The following is an 18,199-nucleotide window of genomic DNA, read 5'->3' as shown; positions in this document are numbered from 1 at the left end:
AAGATAAAAGACCAAGAGGGCGACCAAGACTCGGGTACAAGGATATGGTGAAGATTGACATTCAACAGAGAGGACGTACTTTGGAAAGCATTGAAGAAGGAGAGAAGTTCAGGGACCGCAACTGGTGGAGAAGCCTCGTTTGCCGACCCATGGCTTAAAATGGAACGACGTGGGATATGTATGTAACAGTTCTACACTCTGTGCGTATGGAGAAAACCAGACTATGAGTCAAATTGAATGCCCTTTGGCTCCTTTAACCTGCATCCAGGAAGATTTAATGTATGGTACAGACGTGGCTCTAAAAGAGCATGTACTGTCCCAACTTAGTGTAACTCAGAGATTTACTGTTAGATTTGAATTATAGAATATTTTTATTTTGTACATGAAATGTCCGAGGGGCTGTCTGGCTGAGGCAGTAAATGCATGCTCGGTTCGTCTGGAAGGGCGTGGGTTCAAATCCCCATCAGGAAGTCGTAAAGTTTTGCAAACGAGATTTCCACTTCTGGAGGTGCACATGGTCCTGAGGTTCACTCAGCCTACACCAAAAATGAGTACCAGGTTAATTCCTGGGGGCAAAGGTCATAGCCGGCCATAGAGCTAACCTTCCAAGGGCCTTCATGGCCTGTATAGAGATAACTTTGCTTTTACATAAAATGTTCCTTTTACAGTATATGCTTCCATACTGCAGTGACTTGACATGAATAAATAAAGAAAGAAAGAATTAGTTCTGTATCAATCATACTGTCACCAATATTTTACAATATTCTGTTACAAAAATATATTTGTCTTGCATATGCACACAGCTGTAATTTCTGTACTACATTTACCCTGTACTGTTTTAGCTTTACCGGTTTAGTTGCTATGTGGGCTGATCCTTTTGAAATGCCTACTTTTTGGGTCAGTAGATGGAGGATTTTGTTGGAGGGTTTTTGGCTGTTGCTCCATTTTATGTTTGTTTTTGTTTTTTTTCACAATTTATTTTAACCTATGAATTCTAGCATAGCATGAACCAGTCTTTCTCTGCCTGGAACTTTAACACCAGCCTACAGACCTCATGACATGATTCGATTTTCTCATATGTGACATACGTGAAAACTTGTTACTAACGTGAACTTTCTGGCCACCATTTCAATGGGATAATAATGAACACACACACTCTGCAAGGACGCCCAAATAAACACCTATAAATACAGAGTAAGAAACAATGACTGTAATAATAATAAAAATAATAATAATCCTATGGCCTCAGCGACCGTGGTGTAGTTCTCCTGAAGTAGGGCCATCTAGGCGGTCTGCCTGCCAGTTTCAACTTTTCAGTTCTGCTGCTGTCTAGAAACAAAAGCAGAATTCTGTTCAAATGGGTACAGTGACAAAGTTAATTTAATTCTGTCAGTTGACACTGAATGCACCACAAGATCTTGAACATGCCAATGACAACTAGGACTGCCAAGATTTTCACCATCCTTCAAAAATCCACTACCTCAGCTGAGATCAAACCAGCAAACTTGGCATCATGAAAACAGTCTTCAATCATGAATCAATGGTGGGTTCAAACCCCACTGTCAGCAGTCCTGAAGATTGTTTTCTTTGGTTTCCCATTTTCACACAAGGCATATTTTGAGGCTGTACTCTTAATTAACACATTGGAGAGTACTCTTAATTAACACATTGGAGACGGCCATATTTGAATATGCTACCCTTCAGAAATCGCAGAATTTTTAATGGTTTTTGAAATTTTTCAATGCTAGGGTCAGCCATGATTATAACAAGTTTTGGAATATTTAGAAAGATCACATTTTCTTCTACACAAAAATGAGTTTTAATTATCATAATAGTGCAGCAATTTTTACATATAAACTTATGAAGATAATAAGTTTTACAAACGAAAAAAAAGTCTTGACACAGCGATGGATGCCAGTTCGGTTAATATTTCGAAATCTGTCTTGTGTTGTGGACACACCTACTGAAACACACTAATACCTATTCTAAGCTAATTGGACAGTTGGCACCGGTATCCTTGTTTACAACCAGGAATTTGCTTTCCCACTGTTTGTTGTTTGACGACGGGTTTGCGTCTAGTTGCTGCAGGTTGTCTTCTGTACACAGGAAACACCCACATTTTTAGGAAGCAGTATAAAACAGATTTACAGAACCCACTTCCGAAAGCGGTGTAAAAAAAGTTACACTTCATACGGTACCAATTTGAAATTAGCTCATTATCTACATTTTCTTGCCTGAAGTGCCAGAATAATCATGTTTACTTAGTGTGTAATTGTTATCCTCATCCTCATTTTCAGAACTTGTGTCTTCCATAAGAACATCCATTATCGATTTGTTGTCAAAATTTTGTACACTTGAATTAGACATGCTAAATATTCACAAGAATTACACAAACAAGCCTGCCTCTCGAACACACACTCTTCCTGTCCGCATGTACCATACGTACTTTCCCGCCCATTTCCAGCTGAGAGTCAATGATGACGCAACCCCAGATTATGTAAGAACGTGGCTGTGTTAACAATGCCTTGAAAGAAGAGCTCCCAACTTATGCTCATAGCTAGTAAATTTTATGCTTATAGAAGCATTCAACAGTATCCTAGTGAAATCACAGCTCGCTGAAACTGCAGCTATTTTTTTAGCTACAGTGAAAACGTACCCGTAGATTCTCCGAACTCTGTCAGCAGCAATGAAATAGCGCGTCCATTGTTTCTACGAGTGACATCTCCAATGTGTTAAGCCCATGGTCGCTTCCTTGCTACTCCAAGCCCATTCTTATCCCATCATCACCAAAAGACCTATCTGTGTTGGTGCAACGTAAAGCGAATAGTAAATAATAAAGAAAAAAGAAGGGAAAGAAAGGCATCTTCATGCAGTACTGTCTCATAGTGTGGTATTAACCATGTGCATGGAATTTTCTATAAACTCATAAAACTGTCATAAACTGTCTCATTTATTCACCAACTGTCACTAAGTGTAATGATTTTAACCAAATAACCCTATAACAGGGATGCCAACTATTACGGGTTTTCCTTAGTTTCTACAGTTTTCTTGCATATACTATGGCAATATGGAAGCGCTATAGGTTGTTATGGATTTCATGAAAACAAAATGCTATTTATAAAGTCTCCATTTCTCCCTCGAAAATGAAAAGCAAATGTTTTGTGTATTGGGGACTTGCTGTTGGAAAAGTGTTTATGGAAAAAAGATGACAAAATAGCAGCATTTGTCTACAGCCTGTAACAGCAAGTGGAACGTTCTTCGATGAATGCAGAATCCCAACATTAGTACTTGTTTTCTGATCTATTACATGTGATCTAGTATAATGAGTTGCCTGCATTGATTATTGCTTCCATTGCTTGTTTTTGTTGCAAATTTATGTTGTTGTGGGTTTTTTTTTTAGTTTTTTTTAAAGATTTGACATGTGTAAACAGTCATCGCATCCTCCATGTTTAACTGACAAATAAAGCACCTTGAATGTTTTTGATGGTCCCAGGCATGAAAACTATTCTGTATACAATTTTCCGTAATGGTGATTCACTGCACATCGAAAACTGTAGAAGTAGGCAGTGCGATGCAGAACCAGTAGCATTATTATTTTACATTTACAAGACATCCTGTTATATTAATGCTGCTCTTCATGGATATGTTGGCCAGGGTAAGTGGCTTAGACAGTTGAGGTGCTGATTTTTCTGAGCCCAAGTTGGCAGATTCAGTCCTGGCTCAGTCCGATGGTATTTGCAGGTGCTTACAAATATGGCAGCTTTGTATTGGTAGATTTGTCAGCACGTAAAGAAACCCCTGCAGGATTAAAATTCGGGCACCTCTGCGTCTCTGAAAACTGTAAAAGTAGATAGTATGATGCAAAACCAATAGCATTATTATGATTATTATTATTATTATTATTATTATTATTATTATTATTATTATTATTATTATTATTATTATTATTGATGCATCGAAAGGCCTTGCTAGATACTGCCATCTTTTCTACTGCAAAAAGTGTCTATAATAGTGTTATATGGGCTGAATGTTATTTCACACTCTTTTTGGTTGAACATCACCTGTCCTTCTCTGTGGTGGAACTTGCCACTATGGACGACCACCTTGAAGTTTAAAATGTAATTTGTCTATTTTCTGAGCCTTGTAATGTATAAACTACCTAGGATAAAATTTCTAAGAAGAATTGTGCTAACCATGTTCCATAGTATTACACCTACACATTCACTATAGATAGTATAACACTTGAGTTATTTAGGGCTCAAATGATCAAGATTCTATAGTACTGTAATTTATTAATACTATAGGTGCAGAACGTAGAGTAATCATTAAAGGGACAGCTGAGCAGATTGAATTGGCTAAATCACTGATTAAAGAGAAGGTGGAAGAAGATGATGAAATACGGAAGAAACTGGAAGAGAGTCTCTCCAACAGATCACCAAGAAAGAAAGATCGACATAATTTCTTGATGGCTGCAGGAGATGCACAGGTAATCCAAAATTTTCATTAATTCTTTGCCTATCTCCAGTGATATGTACAGGAGGAAATTAGGAGCAAGTTTCGAAACCAAATCATGCTTCCTCCTGTAGAAAAATCCAAGTTAAGGATTGTGAATTTTTCTAAGAGTTATTTTTTATGTTACATTGCTAGCTTGTATAGCCATAATTAATAATTGATTGTTCTCTTAAGAATATGTTGCTTACTTTCTTCTGAATCCATAATAGTTTTTCAATCCTCATCCATTTCATTTTCAGCTGTTAATGTGGCCATTAATACCATCCAGCATCTCTCAGTTTCACGACTACATAACCTATGTGTACATCTTCATCATCTGTATCTGAGTCACTGCTGTATTCCAACACGAGATTGTTGCCCACAGTTTGATGTAGGAAGACCAAGATCACTTTCAAAATCACTCACTTCAGTTGAAATTCAATTCATTGTCACTCAGTGTATCTTATAACCGGTCTTCACGTAATTAATCACAAATATCTGTATCTATTAGCAACTCATACCCCACACCATGTTGACTGCCACACGCCACACTGAAGCTCTACACTTTTAATATTATTTTGTTGACTACTTTTCAAGGATTAAAGAAAGAAAGAAAAAAAATGATGCAGCAATCTACCTAATACTCTTTGTTCCATGACTACACTGTACGAAACGTATAATCTCACCAGCAGGTTGCAATAGCGATAAAGGAAACACAAGGTGCGTAAAAACGAGAACTCTCCTAGCCCGTCACCTGCTGTTGGCAGAAAACTGATACTGTGTTAAGGCCAATTTTATTATTGTGAATTAATGCTATAAGTGGATATTATGGCATTAAACTGCATTTTCAGTAGAATATGAGTGATTTTGAAGAATATGCAGTCTGATTAATATACATTTGGAAAAATATATAGCTTTCAGACAGTATGCTGGGAACTTTTATCTCGTGGTCACCTGATATACTGTGAACTGGGAATCTGCAGTATTAATCTTGCTTTCATCTGCTACAGAGCACATGCTCATCATTAAAACGGAAAACAAGTTCGCTGTTAAATTTCAGATTAGGTTTGAACATAAAAATAATTATGATAAACCAAAGAAACTGGTGTTTACAATTATAGTGAAATAAATAATACATTTTTTAAAACACCAACATAGTAAAACTTCAAGGAAAAACATTCTTAGAAACTCAAACTTTACACTTCGCTGACAATTATGTTTAAAGTTGTTACAGGACAGTCCAACGTCTGGACAATTTGCACACGTTTCATGTGTGGTTTAGCATCCACTTTCTCAATAAACTTTAATTTTTCATCATCTGTAAACTGTCTAGCTTTCTTCTTCTCCATAACTGAATGTCCTGCAAACCACTGTTACCTCATCCACTCCTGCTGCTTTACCGCTCTTCATCTTTTGTTTGGCTTCCTCTATTTCTAACATCAATATCTCCTTTTCTTGTTCTTCTTCTTCCCCATTGTTTCTTCTTGCTCCTTCTCATCTACCAGTGCACTGTATTTAATATTTTGCAATTTTGAGAAGTATTCTTCATCAAACCATAAAAAAACTTTTTACTTCCCTTTACATCCTCCTGCAAAGTTTCTTTGAAACTTTCCCAGCTCGTCCGTTTCTCTTCTTGTACTATTTTCTTACATGCCTTTTTGGCTTCTTTATATTTCTGCCAATTCTCTGTACTATTGTTGCCTATCCACTTCCTCCAAGCCATTTGTTTCTCTTTAACTACTTCCTTTACCCTGCTCTTCCACCAAGGAGTATCCTTTTCCTTTTTCCTACCTGATAGTCTTCCACGGGTGTTTACTGCACACTTTACTAAACCATACTGTCAATAATGGGTCTAAATGATATCACACTTTCCCAAACTCAAGACCACTGGTATTTCCGACATTAAAGTTGAGTTTTCAATGTCTATTTCAGGTTCCTTAACAACCGCTGTACATCACACAGCAAAAGAAAAAAAGCACACGAATAACTTTTAAATTGAAAATGAGAAATAAATACTGTATGTCAAAAGGGTGAGAGCATGCCTACTTTTGTTTATAGTCTAAATCCATTTCTACTTTCATATAGGTACACCATCAAGTTCTGTAGTGATATCGCGAGTATGGTAGATCCGTTGTGTTATGATAACATACATAAAAACTAAATTCCAATAACAAGTAACTGTGGGCACGGGACCGCGACTCACCACGGACTGCATGCTCAAACATTTCTCCTGTGTGCTCTTACTCTCCACCTCTGCATCATCTGAAAGATTCTATTTGAACAATCAGCTTTAGTTTAGGCCCAGGCGGACCGGCGGCTAAGCGCGAAGGCGGGTCGAACGCGTGCCGTCTACAAGAAGCCTCACGAACGTAAAATTAAGTACCAACACATCAGATGCAAAGAGAATAAGACTGGCTTGGGACTGACGCTGCCTGCAGCTTTAGGCTGACACGCAACCGCGCTCCGAAGCCGTGAAATTAAGTTCTCTACCAAATCCTTAATCAGTCCAGCTGTTGCTGGCCTGTCGTGTGCGCAACGTGGCTGGGAATGGTAATTTAAATTTCTTATGGTGGGAGTTACGAACGTACTAAAGAGTTCACAACTAAGTATTTTTTATTTTCCACCTTGGTGACACATTATTTGCTTAAGGCAACTTACTGGTTAAAAGTGGTACATGTTTCATATCTTATTAACATCTTCAGATGAAAAATTCATATATTGACAAAGTTTCAATGCTTTGAGAGCGTGTCCTTTGAAATAGCATAAGAGTGACGTAAATGAGCTATCCAGGTTTCTTTAGCATGTATTTAATAGGACAGTCCTGGGACTTCGGAATAATGGCATAATAACCAAGGAAACACGCTAGAGATGGACGTCTTGCCAGTTTCGGCTGTACATACATCATTATAGACCGTTATGCCTTTCAGCGTTCAGTCTGCAAGCTTCTCGGAATTTTTTAAACGTCGCCATAATCCTCTATTTGTAACTAATTCTGTGGCCTCATTTAGTTCTATACCTCTTATCTTTAAATCGTTATCCATAACAAGAGTCCATTATTCTCTTAGGTAACCTGTCCTCCTCCATTTGCCTCACATGACCCCATCACTGCAGCCAGTTTATGCGTACAGCTTCATCCAATATTTCAATTGTTTTTTTTAAATTACAGTTATTGCGAGTTATTGTAAAATTGAAATCTTATCTTATATAAATAAATTGGGCATACAAACAAATAACATAATGATCTCTTAACAATTCTAGTTAGTAAATTAAACTTAATATTAACCTTGCAGAAACTTCACAGATCAGATACATGTAAACAAATCTTCTTTCTCCATCACCCTTGTTCAGGGAGCTCCTGGATCTGGCTGTGGATCATTGACTTCCATCCACTTCTTCCACCTCCCAGGAGATGCAGGAGGAGTGCATCGCATACATTTAAACAAATATGAAACAAAAATTGTGAATTGGCACTAAAAAATCAGTATCATTGACAGTTACGACTGTTTTATTAAATTATTCACATGTTTCACTGACAAACATGGATCATCTATAGGAGAAGGGTTGCTGTATCCTACGATATGTTGATTTTACACGTACGTTCACCCTAGCAAGCAATTCACTATCATCTGTTATGCCATTTATTGTTTTGTACAGAAATGATTGCAGATTAACTCTTCAACTAACAAGAGTGGAGAATTGAAATTTTTGGAGTATGATTTTATAAGAGACCTTTCCCTTTAGAGCCAAATTTTTATACATTTTTATACATTCACTGTTCGCTAGATGTAGCAATTATTGTAGGCTTATTATTATATCCTAGTTTGTACGATCGACTCCCTTTGATTTTTGCTTTAGACAGAATCTGATAAGGTTTTACTTTCTCTGTATAGACTAGTGAACCGGAGAGGCATCCCTCTGAGCGTCTGTCAGCTACTGGTAGTGATGGCTTGATGGAAGTGTACGTTTCAGCTGTCCATAGTCCTGAGAAATTCTGGTTGCAAGTAAGTATAAACTTTAGCAAAAGTGAAGGAACTGCCAGATTAACTAGTAGAGAACTATGTTGTAATATTGTGTAGTAATGTATTCGTTGTTCACTTGAATTTTTTCAGGTGATTGGCCCAAGAGCAGTGGAACTTGACCACCTGGTTGAGCAAATGACAGACTATTATAGCAAGGATGAAAATAAAGAAATTCATGCTATTCGAGAGGTAAGCCTCAATAAATTTTCTTTTGTTCGTACCAAAACTTGAAAAGGACACTACAAGTTAACAAGTTGTTAGGAGAAGTGCCGTAAGTTTCTCTCCTCGGTTGGTCGGCAGGCGCGTCCAGCTTATCTGCCTCCTGTTGACTCATTACTCCCTGTTCCCCAGCATAGCATCGAAGACAGCACTTCACTCACTTTATACGTGAATGCCATGAGATAACAATTAAAATTTTAAAAAATAGTATTTAAGGAAATAAGCTTGTACCTTATGATAGGAGATGATGGAAACTTTCTCCTCCTGCATCCACACATTTCTGGCATCGTCTTAGGAAACTCCTATTCACACGCATAAGTTGGTCTTCTGTAATCGGGGCTATTTTGTGTATAGTTTCAATTTTAATATTTTTGTAGCCCGCCATGCTGTGCTCTTCGTAAACCCGGCTTGTTGTCCAAGTCGTCTTTGGGAGGCGTATGTTCTAATCTTTCTGTGATTTCATTTTGTTTTTCCTCGTTAAGTACACGGTTTTTAACACTTCACTTCTTATGGAGTAAAAAACCAGTTCCTCAATTTGTTTATGAGTTTCCGCATGGTCTCTGTGTGTGGAGAATATACACCTGGAAATTGTATTACAAGTTGCCTAATGAGTTCCCTGCAAGACTATGTTTTCACATAATTATCATACATAAATACCCTTTCCTCTACCATGACACACATGGAGGCATTACGATAATTATACCCTGAAGTAACACTTCACAACTCGAGAACAGTTTGTGGACCGGGCAAGTTGGCTTTGCGGTTAGAGGCGCGTGGCAGTGAGCTCGCATCCGGGAGATAGTGGATTCGAATCCCACTGCCGGCAGCCCTGAAGATGGTTTTCCGTGGTTTCCCCATTTTCACACCAGGCAAATGCTGGGGCTGTATCTTAATTAAGGCCATGGCCGCTTCCTTCCAACTCCTAGGCCTTTCCTATCCCATCTCGCCATAAGACCTGTCTGTGTTGGTGCAACATAAAGCCACTAGCAAAAAAAAAAAAAAAAAAAAAGAAAGAAAAAAAAAAAGCATATCGATAATCGAACGCAAGGACAACGAAACAAGTGACGGCACAACACCGCAAACCCACAGTGTCAATTGCCAGCACTACGACAAGAAAGTCTAGAGACCATCCCAGTGCGAAATCATGCCAACAACTTAAGTTAAGCCTTGACCAAAGCTCAAGGGAACAGGACTGGGAAGCGATGGAATCTGGCAAACCCAAGTTCAAAAGAACCTCAACAGAGGAACTTGGACAAAAGGATAGAACAATTCATGAGAAATACCATGAAACACCATAAATAGTTCAAATCTCATTAACAAATTTAATGAAGGAAGAATTTAAATTTTAGATAGTAACACAAATTAATAAAATGGAATACAGTAAAACTTCGTTAATTCGAATTTGTTGGGACGCTAAACTCAGACTTCGAATTAACCGCCGCTAACTCAAAATTCAGAAATGCCAACCCCTGCTGCATCACAAAATATTCTAAGATCCTTTAATACATGCAATCTCCTTGATTCACAATTATACCTTTCAAATGCCGTTGAAAAAATATATTTCTGAAATGTATCCAACAAGGTGCATTTATTGAAATAATGCTCTTGAATGACACTATACATTGTCAAACGTAACCTCACACCCTGGAAAATAAAACACGATTCAAAGACACTATTTGAATGACACTATACACTGTCAAACGTAACCTCACACCCTGGAAAATACACGATTCAAAGACAGAGCAATCTACTACACGATGCAATTTAAGCAAATAGGTTATAACTAGAGTTTGTGATTATTAGCATTTGCGATAAATGCGAAATGCGTCGCAACTTTGTCAGTGTATGTGCCTTCATGTTATCTGACGCCTACGAGTGGTTTTTAGCGATTTTGAATTAGCGATAAAATGCGAAATTATGCAATTTATGTGAAATAGATGCGAAACTCTTGGTTTTCTACGAAATAAACATATATCTTTTTAAAAACGATGCATTCTTCTTAAAAATAAGATATATGTTGTTATTTATTTCAGGAGAAAGAATTATTACGACGCCCATTGTGATCGTAAGGCGGTAACATACTTTGACGGACAGTGCACGGAACATTTATAAATTCATTGTCACGGTTGGCTGGTCAGAGAGATTTATTCTGTATGTTTTGCAGCCTACCCGATTGATGTCAGATGATACATGAAGCTATTTTCTCTTTGTACATAGTAACTCTGAACTGAAGTACGGAAAATAAAAAGCACCTCGGTTTGCCGCTTGTTGTAAACAATCATGGCGGCATCCAAGCGCGGCATTGATGAGGTTATTCATAACTGGCTTGAAAATAGTGATGTTGAAAGTAGAAATGATTCTCTGGAGAGCGAAAATACTTCTTATTCTTCAACTGACAGTGATGAAAGTGATTCTGATTTCAGTTCCGAGATGATAGTGCCAATTGAAACTACGTGCCAAAACCGGAATGCAACAAGAGCAGGTGAAAGTTCTAGTAAAATTATACTTGGAATTATGATATTGTTGACAATAAGCCCGTTTCTGTAACATGCAAACCAGTTTCTGAAATTCACTCTATAGTGAGGAGGGGGTTGGGAAATAATCCGAAAGAAATGGACGTAGGGAATGAATTTCTAACCCCACAGCTCTGGGATCACGTTTACTAAGGAAACCAATGCCTATGACTCTATATTTCTTGCTAATTTATCTGCTTCACTTGAAACCAGTAATACTTACGAACAAAAACATTAGTTTCCTGTTACTATAGATGATTTAAAAGCTCACTTTGCTCTGTGTATTTTTATGTATGTGATTAGTCATATTTATGTTCAAGTGACAAAAATACATAAATGGTATGCAAGGGAATATTTTCTTTCACAAGTAATGATGGCCAAAGGGTTAAATCATTCAATGTGTGGAATATCTTTCACTGGCCAAAGAGCACTGCAAAGAACAATCAGTCAAACAGCAAATGCACTTTCAAGCACACACATTCATTCTCTTTGTGTTGACGCTTGATCATAGTCGGTTATTCTTGACATTGGTGTTGAGCAGTATTTCCTGTTTTAAAGTACGGTGGCGATTTATTTTAATGTCTGGTAGCCATGGGTAGAAGCGAAGTGATGATCAAACAGCATGCCGAGAGTCACAGATCGGGACATTTTTATGTAAGCGATACAGATAGGCCTATATTGATGTGCTGACTTTGCAATCAAAGACTTGAAGAAAAAAATGTTTTGCAGTCCTTTCTTTGCCTCGGCAGCACTGATGTGCATTTAGGCCTCCACGAACGGTGTCGATGTAGAATTATTTTGCAAGTACAAAATAATTGTAACTGATAGGCGGTTTCAAATCAAGGAGGACACCGTTTAAACAATTGGCATGTTGTACTTCAATCATCATTGAAATTCCTGTTCCTTGTAAGTGTGTTGTGTTGTGTTGTGTTGTGTTGTGTTGTGTTGTGTTGTGTTGTGTTGTGTTGTGTTGTGATAAATAAATACGTTCAGAATTGTATTTTTCACTTTGAAATTGTATTTGTAAATAGGCATATTCGTGTGTGTGTGTGTGTGTGTGTGTGGGTGTGGGTGTGTGGTTTTTTTTTTTTTTAAATACTTCTTGCAGTCTTATGTTGATGTTTGTCTTATTTTCTATAGTGAATTCAAAGGTTGTGGGCTCGGATCCCACTGGTGTCCGGTTAGCAATGTTTGTTCTGTACTTAACATCTCTTCAACACGTCCTAGATGTACGTAACACGACCTAATAGGTTTAAAGTCGGTTTCGATTAGCAAATTGCCTGTTTTATAACCAATTTGCTACAAAACGCTAAATTTGAGAAATTTAGATGCTACAAAATGCTAAATTTGAAAATCAAAACGCTAAATCTCTGATTTTTAAATGCTATAAACCACGAATTCTAGTTATAACCTATGTGATGTAAGTACAGTAGAACCTCGATTATACATTCCCGGAAACTACATTTTCCCGTAATATTCGTTCAAATTATGTGGTCCCACGAGCATCCCAATTAAATGACGTTGTAAAAATCTTGCATTATCCGTTCCTCGAAGAAACGATTTCCCGGATCAACCATCCAGAAATTTCAGTCCTATCAACGCTAAGTCCTCGATCACTTGTTTTTCAAGAAACTGTACCTCACGAAAGGACGGCTACGGCATACTTAGGGATCTTGGGGTTAACGTTCCGTCAATGGGGTAATTTGAGGAAGTACTGTACCGTACTGGAAAAGCGATCCGCGGTGAACTTGCATAAGGGACCATCTTAGCATCGCATTCGGGTGGTATTGTTTAGAGAACCTTTGGAAATCATAAAGCAGAGTGTGTCCATAACAATTGGAAGGGGACAGAGCGCATTTCGACAGCTCTACTTGAAGACGGAACGAGTTTCGTCAAATGTTCGTACTTGCAAAACGTCTACATTATGTTCAGGGTTACTTTTTTCTTCCTGAGTGTATCGCCAAACAAGTTTTTGACACTTCCCTCAGGGCGCTGCATAGTCACTGGGCTTTCAGGCAGGAATCAAAACGGCTCCTTAAATAACACAAATTTAGTATTTTAATATTATCGTATACGATTATGTTGCACGTTATAATTCTGATGTTAGGTCCGTATTGAAATGTATGTAAATATAAAGTATGTTACAAGTGTTATTTTTAATAATTATTTTAATAATCATTTGTATTGAATAGGTGGATATTAAAAATAACACTTGTAACATACTTTATATTTACGGTTATGTTATAGAGACCAGAACAGATGTTGTACCTTACATGCATAAAACCATGGGAGGTTTTGGGATTGCCTATTACTGTTTTCGTCCTAATAAAAGACTGGGAATTTCACGTTTTTATGTTAAAATGTTATAAAAACTGCAGTCGTTTTATTTGCGCATGTTACATTTAGAAACTATGTATCATTTCGCAGTCGTACCGACTTGTACAGCAAGCGCGCTTTCCAGCTGAGCTCAAGGTCGCGGATAACCGTAATTTCGGAAGTGTTAATGCTATTTTCTTTCCAACTTGATTGTGATTAGTGACAGGCAGACTTGAATATAATGCATTCAAGAACTTGAGAATCGATACTTACATTCGAAACAAATATTCTCGAGTTCAACATAACCTTTAAAAGTCAATGTAGGCCTAATTTATGCAGTATAGGATTTTCATAAACTGACTACGAACAGTATACCGGTGACCAAATTACAATGGAAGATTTTTAAAAATGAGATTTCCCCATCATGTTGGGCGCTTTGGTATCTAATATGTTTTATTTTATTAGATTCGCGAATTAAAAGCTACTTGTCAATTGTTGTTTGGCTTGGCGTTACGAGTATTAGATTTTTCGAAGAGTTTGGCTGATCAAAGTTGCTGTACTGAAAGAAGTTTTCAGAGGAAACTGACGAAATTATCCCGGTAAAACTGAATGTAAAGTTTCGAGATTTTTAAGTCTCATACCGGTAATTAATGTTTGAAGCCGGCCCCACTGTGTAACTTGCCTGCCTCTCAGCTGGAGGGCCCGGGTTTGATTTCCGGCCAGGTCAGGCATTTTTACCTGGATATGAGGGCTGGTTCCAGGTTCACTCATTCTACGATTACCGGTACCTTTAATTGAGGAGCTATTTAATGGCGAGATGTCGACCCCGGTCTAGAGGGGCAGGAAGAATGGTCGAGAGGATTCGTCACACTGACCATGCGTCACCTCGTAATCTGCAGGCCATCGGAACGAGCAGCGGTCGCTCGGTAGGCGGAAGGCCCATTGTGGGTTTGGTTTGGTTTGGTTTGGTTTAGGGGTGTTTGTAAGATTATAATTATACATATTTTTGTGATGTTTAGCCAAATTGTTGATGGTTCCTTCATTCCCGGATTTTCCATTTTCCTGTGTTGTACAATATTTTTTTCGTGGTCCCTCCAAAACCGGTAAATCGAGGTTTCACTGTACAGTATAAAGCACTTGCTCAGGGTAGTGTTGGCTACTGAATGCATGATTCGAAGCAGTGTATCGATTCATTCAAGTGTCCGAGTGAATCGATTCACAGGAACGGCGAGCTCACAGCACACAATTCAGCTTACTCCCACCGGATAGTGCTGAGTGGCGCACTCACTGGACGTTGATGGGGAGCCGAGCCTCCGCTGCAGCGAGACAGTGAATCATGGCACATCGAAAGAATCGTGAACGAACGCGGCTCAGTGAGACACATGATACACACGGCTCCTTATCGGCTCACTGGACACGCGGAGAGCCGAGCTTCCGCTGCATCGAGACATACAGTGAGCCATGGCACACGGAAAGAATCGTGAACGAGCCGGCTCAGTGAGACACAAGATACGCATGGCTCCTTATCGGCTCACTGCAGCCAGACATGCAGTGAGCCATGCTACGCTGAAACAATTGTATGCTATAATGGACTCTCGAGCTCAGCTCATTTTAAAATAATACCCATTTGCATTCACTGTCCTCTTCTTACAGGGAGGTTTAAATAATAGATGGATTTATTTGCAGTGTTAAAAAGGTAGTCAAAACATAATTCTGAAGTAGCTAGTAAGTAGGTAGGCAGGCTATTAGGTTATACTATTTATTAGTTTAATGAATCTTATTATTATAACTTAATTGACATTTGACAATTAAACTCGACTCTAGCCTGCCCTATGACTATGAGTCATGCTCATGACCACTCAAAAGTACCTGTCTTATACTGGGAAGAATGGCTCAGTATTTTCTCAGTTCATATGTCACATCGTTGCACAAGACTTCAATCATATGTGGACAGACGCAATAACAGTATGTTGAATCAGAAAACCAGCGGGCTACTATACATCTCGGGTAGCCTATACAAAATATGACGATTTAAAAAAATCCTCAGCTGATAGAAAAATACATATTTTCAAAAATGACTGAGCGAGTTGTCGTGCGGTTAATATCGCATGGCTATGCGCTTGCATTCGGGGGATGGTGGGTTCGAATCCCACCGTCGGCAGCCATTAAGATGGTTTTCCGTAGTTTCCCCATTTTCACACCAGGAAATGCTGGGACTGTACCTTAATTGAGGTCATGGCTGCTACCTTCCAAATCCTAACCTTTCCCACCCTGCGTCGCCGGAAACCTTCGATGTATTAGAGTAACTAGCATTTTTTCTAAGAAAGGAGTTCATAGTATGAAGACCAGATGGCAGCTGCGAGCACTGAATGCTGTTGGTGCTGTCTTACCAGCACATACTACACAGATGAAGTAGGAGCGGTGACCAATGAGCCGTGAATCGGATCACTGTATCGATTCAGTAACGTGAACGGAATCAAATGAATCAAATGTCCCATCACTAACTCAGGGGAGCCAACAAGACTGTGCAAATTGGAAACGCATGACATCAACAAAACAAACTTTTAAAACCCACACATATATTTAACACAAATATCAAGAATAATAAATAACTTTGCACAGTAACTTTACCTGAAAAAGTTTGCAAATGTGTAATGGTCCAGTAGTTTTTTTTTGGTCACAAATTAGGCTTATTGCCTTTAAAGAAAGAATGTAAGAGAGGTTGCTTCATCTCTTTTTTATAAATACTAGCTATGAACTGCTCCATATAGACCATAGCCTTAATTTGTTGCGTTGTCAGAATCACTTGCAGTTTTCACAGAATCCAACACTGCTAGAGCGGCAAGTACATCATTTTTGGACGGAATATTTTCCGCTTGCTCCGTATCTTCGTATTCAATATCAGCTGTAGCTGCAACTCCCTCCGGCGCCATGTGATCGCAGCTGATCATTATGGCGAGATTCCGCTCTTCTGAAGTAGTTTCTGCATGGTCTTTGGCGATGTATTCGGAGACGTTATACCGACATCGGACTTTTGCCATAACTCCTTGCATTCATCTTCATTGTCATCTTCTCCTTCTTTTACTTCATTTAAGAAACCAAAACCACACTTGACGAAGCAGTTCTTGATTGTTGATGAAGGAATAGCGTCCCAGGCAACTGTCACACTCTGCACTGCATCAATCACATTCCACTTGCGTATTTCTCCCACCAGAATATTTCTAGCAGCTTCACGGAGAAAGTATCGCACCACTTGCTTTCTGTAGGCACGTTTCACAGATGAAATTATACCTTGATCTTGGGGCTGCAAGTGGCTCGTAGTGTTGGCCTGCAGAAAAAGAAGACGCACATGTTTTAAAATGATATTAGGTTTGTGTGCAGCGCACTGATCCAGCAACAGAAGTATTTTTCTGTCCCGGTATGTCATTTTGCGCTCAAGGCAAACGAGCCACTCCTTAATAATTTTGCCTGTCATCCGGGAATTTTTAGACGACTTGTATTTGTACAGTGCCCTTAAAACATCGTGGCACCTCGAACTTGCCTATGACGAGGGGAGGAAGTGTCTTGTTTCTGTCCGCATTGCAACGCAGAAGGACTGTGAACCCATCCTTGTAAAATTTCTCGCCATGGCACTTCTCTCCTTTAAAACCATAAGTCCATTTGGGCTAGGCATTAAAAAACAATGCAGTCTCATCGGCATTGAAGATATTGTTTGGTGCATACGAATTGATTATGTGAGCCACGCTCTCTCGCCAACTGTCTGCATTGCTAGTGTTCACTGATTTTGCTTCTCCGCACACTGCCTGCCACGTGATATTGTGCTGTTCCTTAAAATGCTGAAGCCACCCATTTGAACACTGAAAATCAAGCCCCATCTTTGGCGCCAATTCATTCGCCTTCCCCTTAATAATCTCACCATCAACAGGGATATTGTTCGCCCAAACATGCCGAAACCACCCAATCAATTGTACTTCCAAATCAGTGTGCTCAGCTCCTCGAATGCGCATTCACTTTGCTGTATTTGCACCCTGCATTTCTTGAGCTTCTATGCTCTCACGATTTTTTTAAGTCGTTGAAAGCATAGACACGGGAATTCCAAAGCCTTTAGCTATTTCAGTTTTATTTTCTTTCTTTTATTTTTTGTCCTTTGTCGACCTCCCTTATAATCTTCATTTTCTCGCTCAGTGTCTTGGAAGAATACTGACGCTTAGCCATCTCACAACACAAAAAAGGAACAACACGTGTCCTAAACTAAAATACCATAACAATAAACTAATACACAGTATTAATAAAATATAATAACTTCGAAGTTTATAACTGCAGACTAAAACTTAAAGTAAAATGAGTAACTACAAGAATACGCAAGAACTATGATTTCACTAGAACTTGGCAATTCTGAAGCACGCTGTTGGCACACCATAGTCAAAATTTGGAACCCCTACATGTTTTGGAAGACGTTCTATCGTGATGCGGAGAATATTTAATTCAAATTTTGCCATAAAATATTATTTTTCACAAAATGAAGGACAATATTGTATCAAAAGTCTAAATTTCAATATTGGGGCTGACGTTGTTCTTCAAATTACGAATTATCCGTATTTCGAATTAAACAATTTAAATAACATGCAAAGCCTCCGTGGC

At 38.6% G+C, this 18,199-nt stretch overlaps 1 protein-coding gene across 2 annotated transcripts in view; it reads left to right on the top strand.

Moving 5' to 3' along the window:
- The window catches only part of LOC136857596 (tudor and KH domain-containing protein homolog), a 224,287-nt gene that overhangs the window by 50,908 nt on the left and 155,180 nt on the right, over positions 1-18,199 (top strand). For both annotated transcript variants that reach the window (XM_068225246.1, XM_068225247.1), the window contains 3 exons: positions 4,305-4,486; positions 8,382-8,492; positions 8,601-8,699. In XM_068225246.1, the coding sequence (XP_068081347.1) occupies positions 4,305-4,486; positions 8,382-8,492; positions 8,601-8,699 (392 nt within the window). The remainder of the gene's footprint in view (positions 1-4,304; positions 4,487-8,381; positions 8,493-8,600; positions 8,700-18,199) is intronic.

The sequence above is a fragment of the Anabrus simplex genome, chromosome 1 (genome assembly GCF_040414725.1).
Source record: "Anabrus simplex isolate iqAnaSimp1 chromosome 1, ASM4041472v1, whole genome shotgun sequence".
Lineage (NCBI taxonomy): Eukaryota > Metazoa > Arthropoda > Insecta > Orthoptera > Tettigoniidae > Anabrus > Anabrus simplex.
This window is presented reverse-complemented; position numbering and strand designations above follow the sequence as displayed.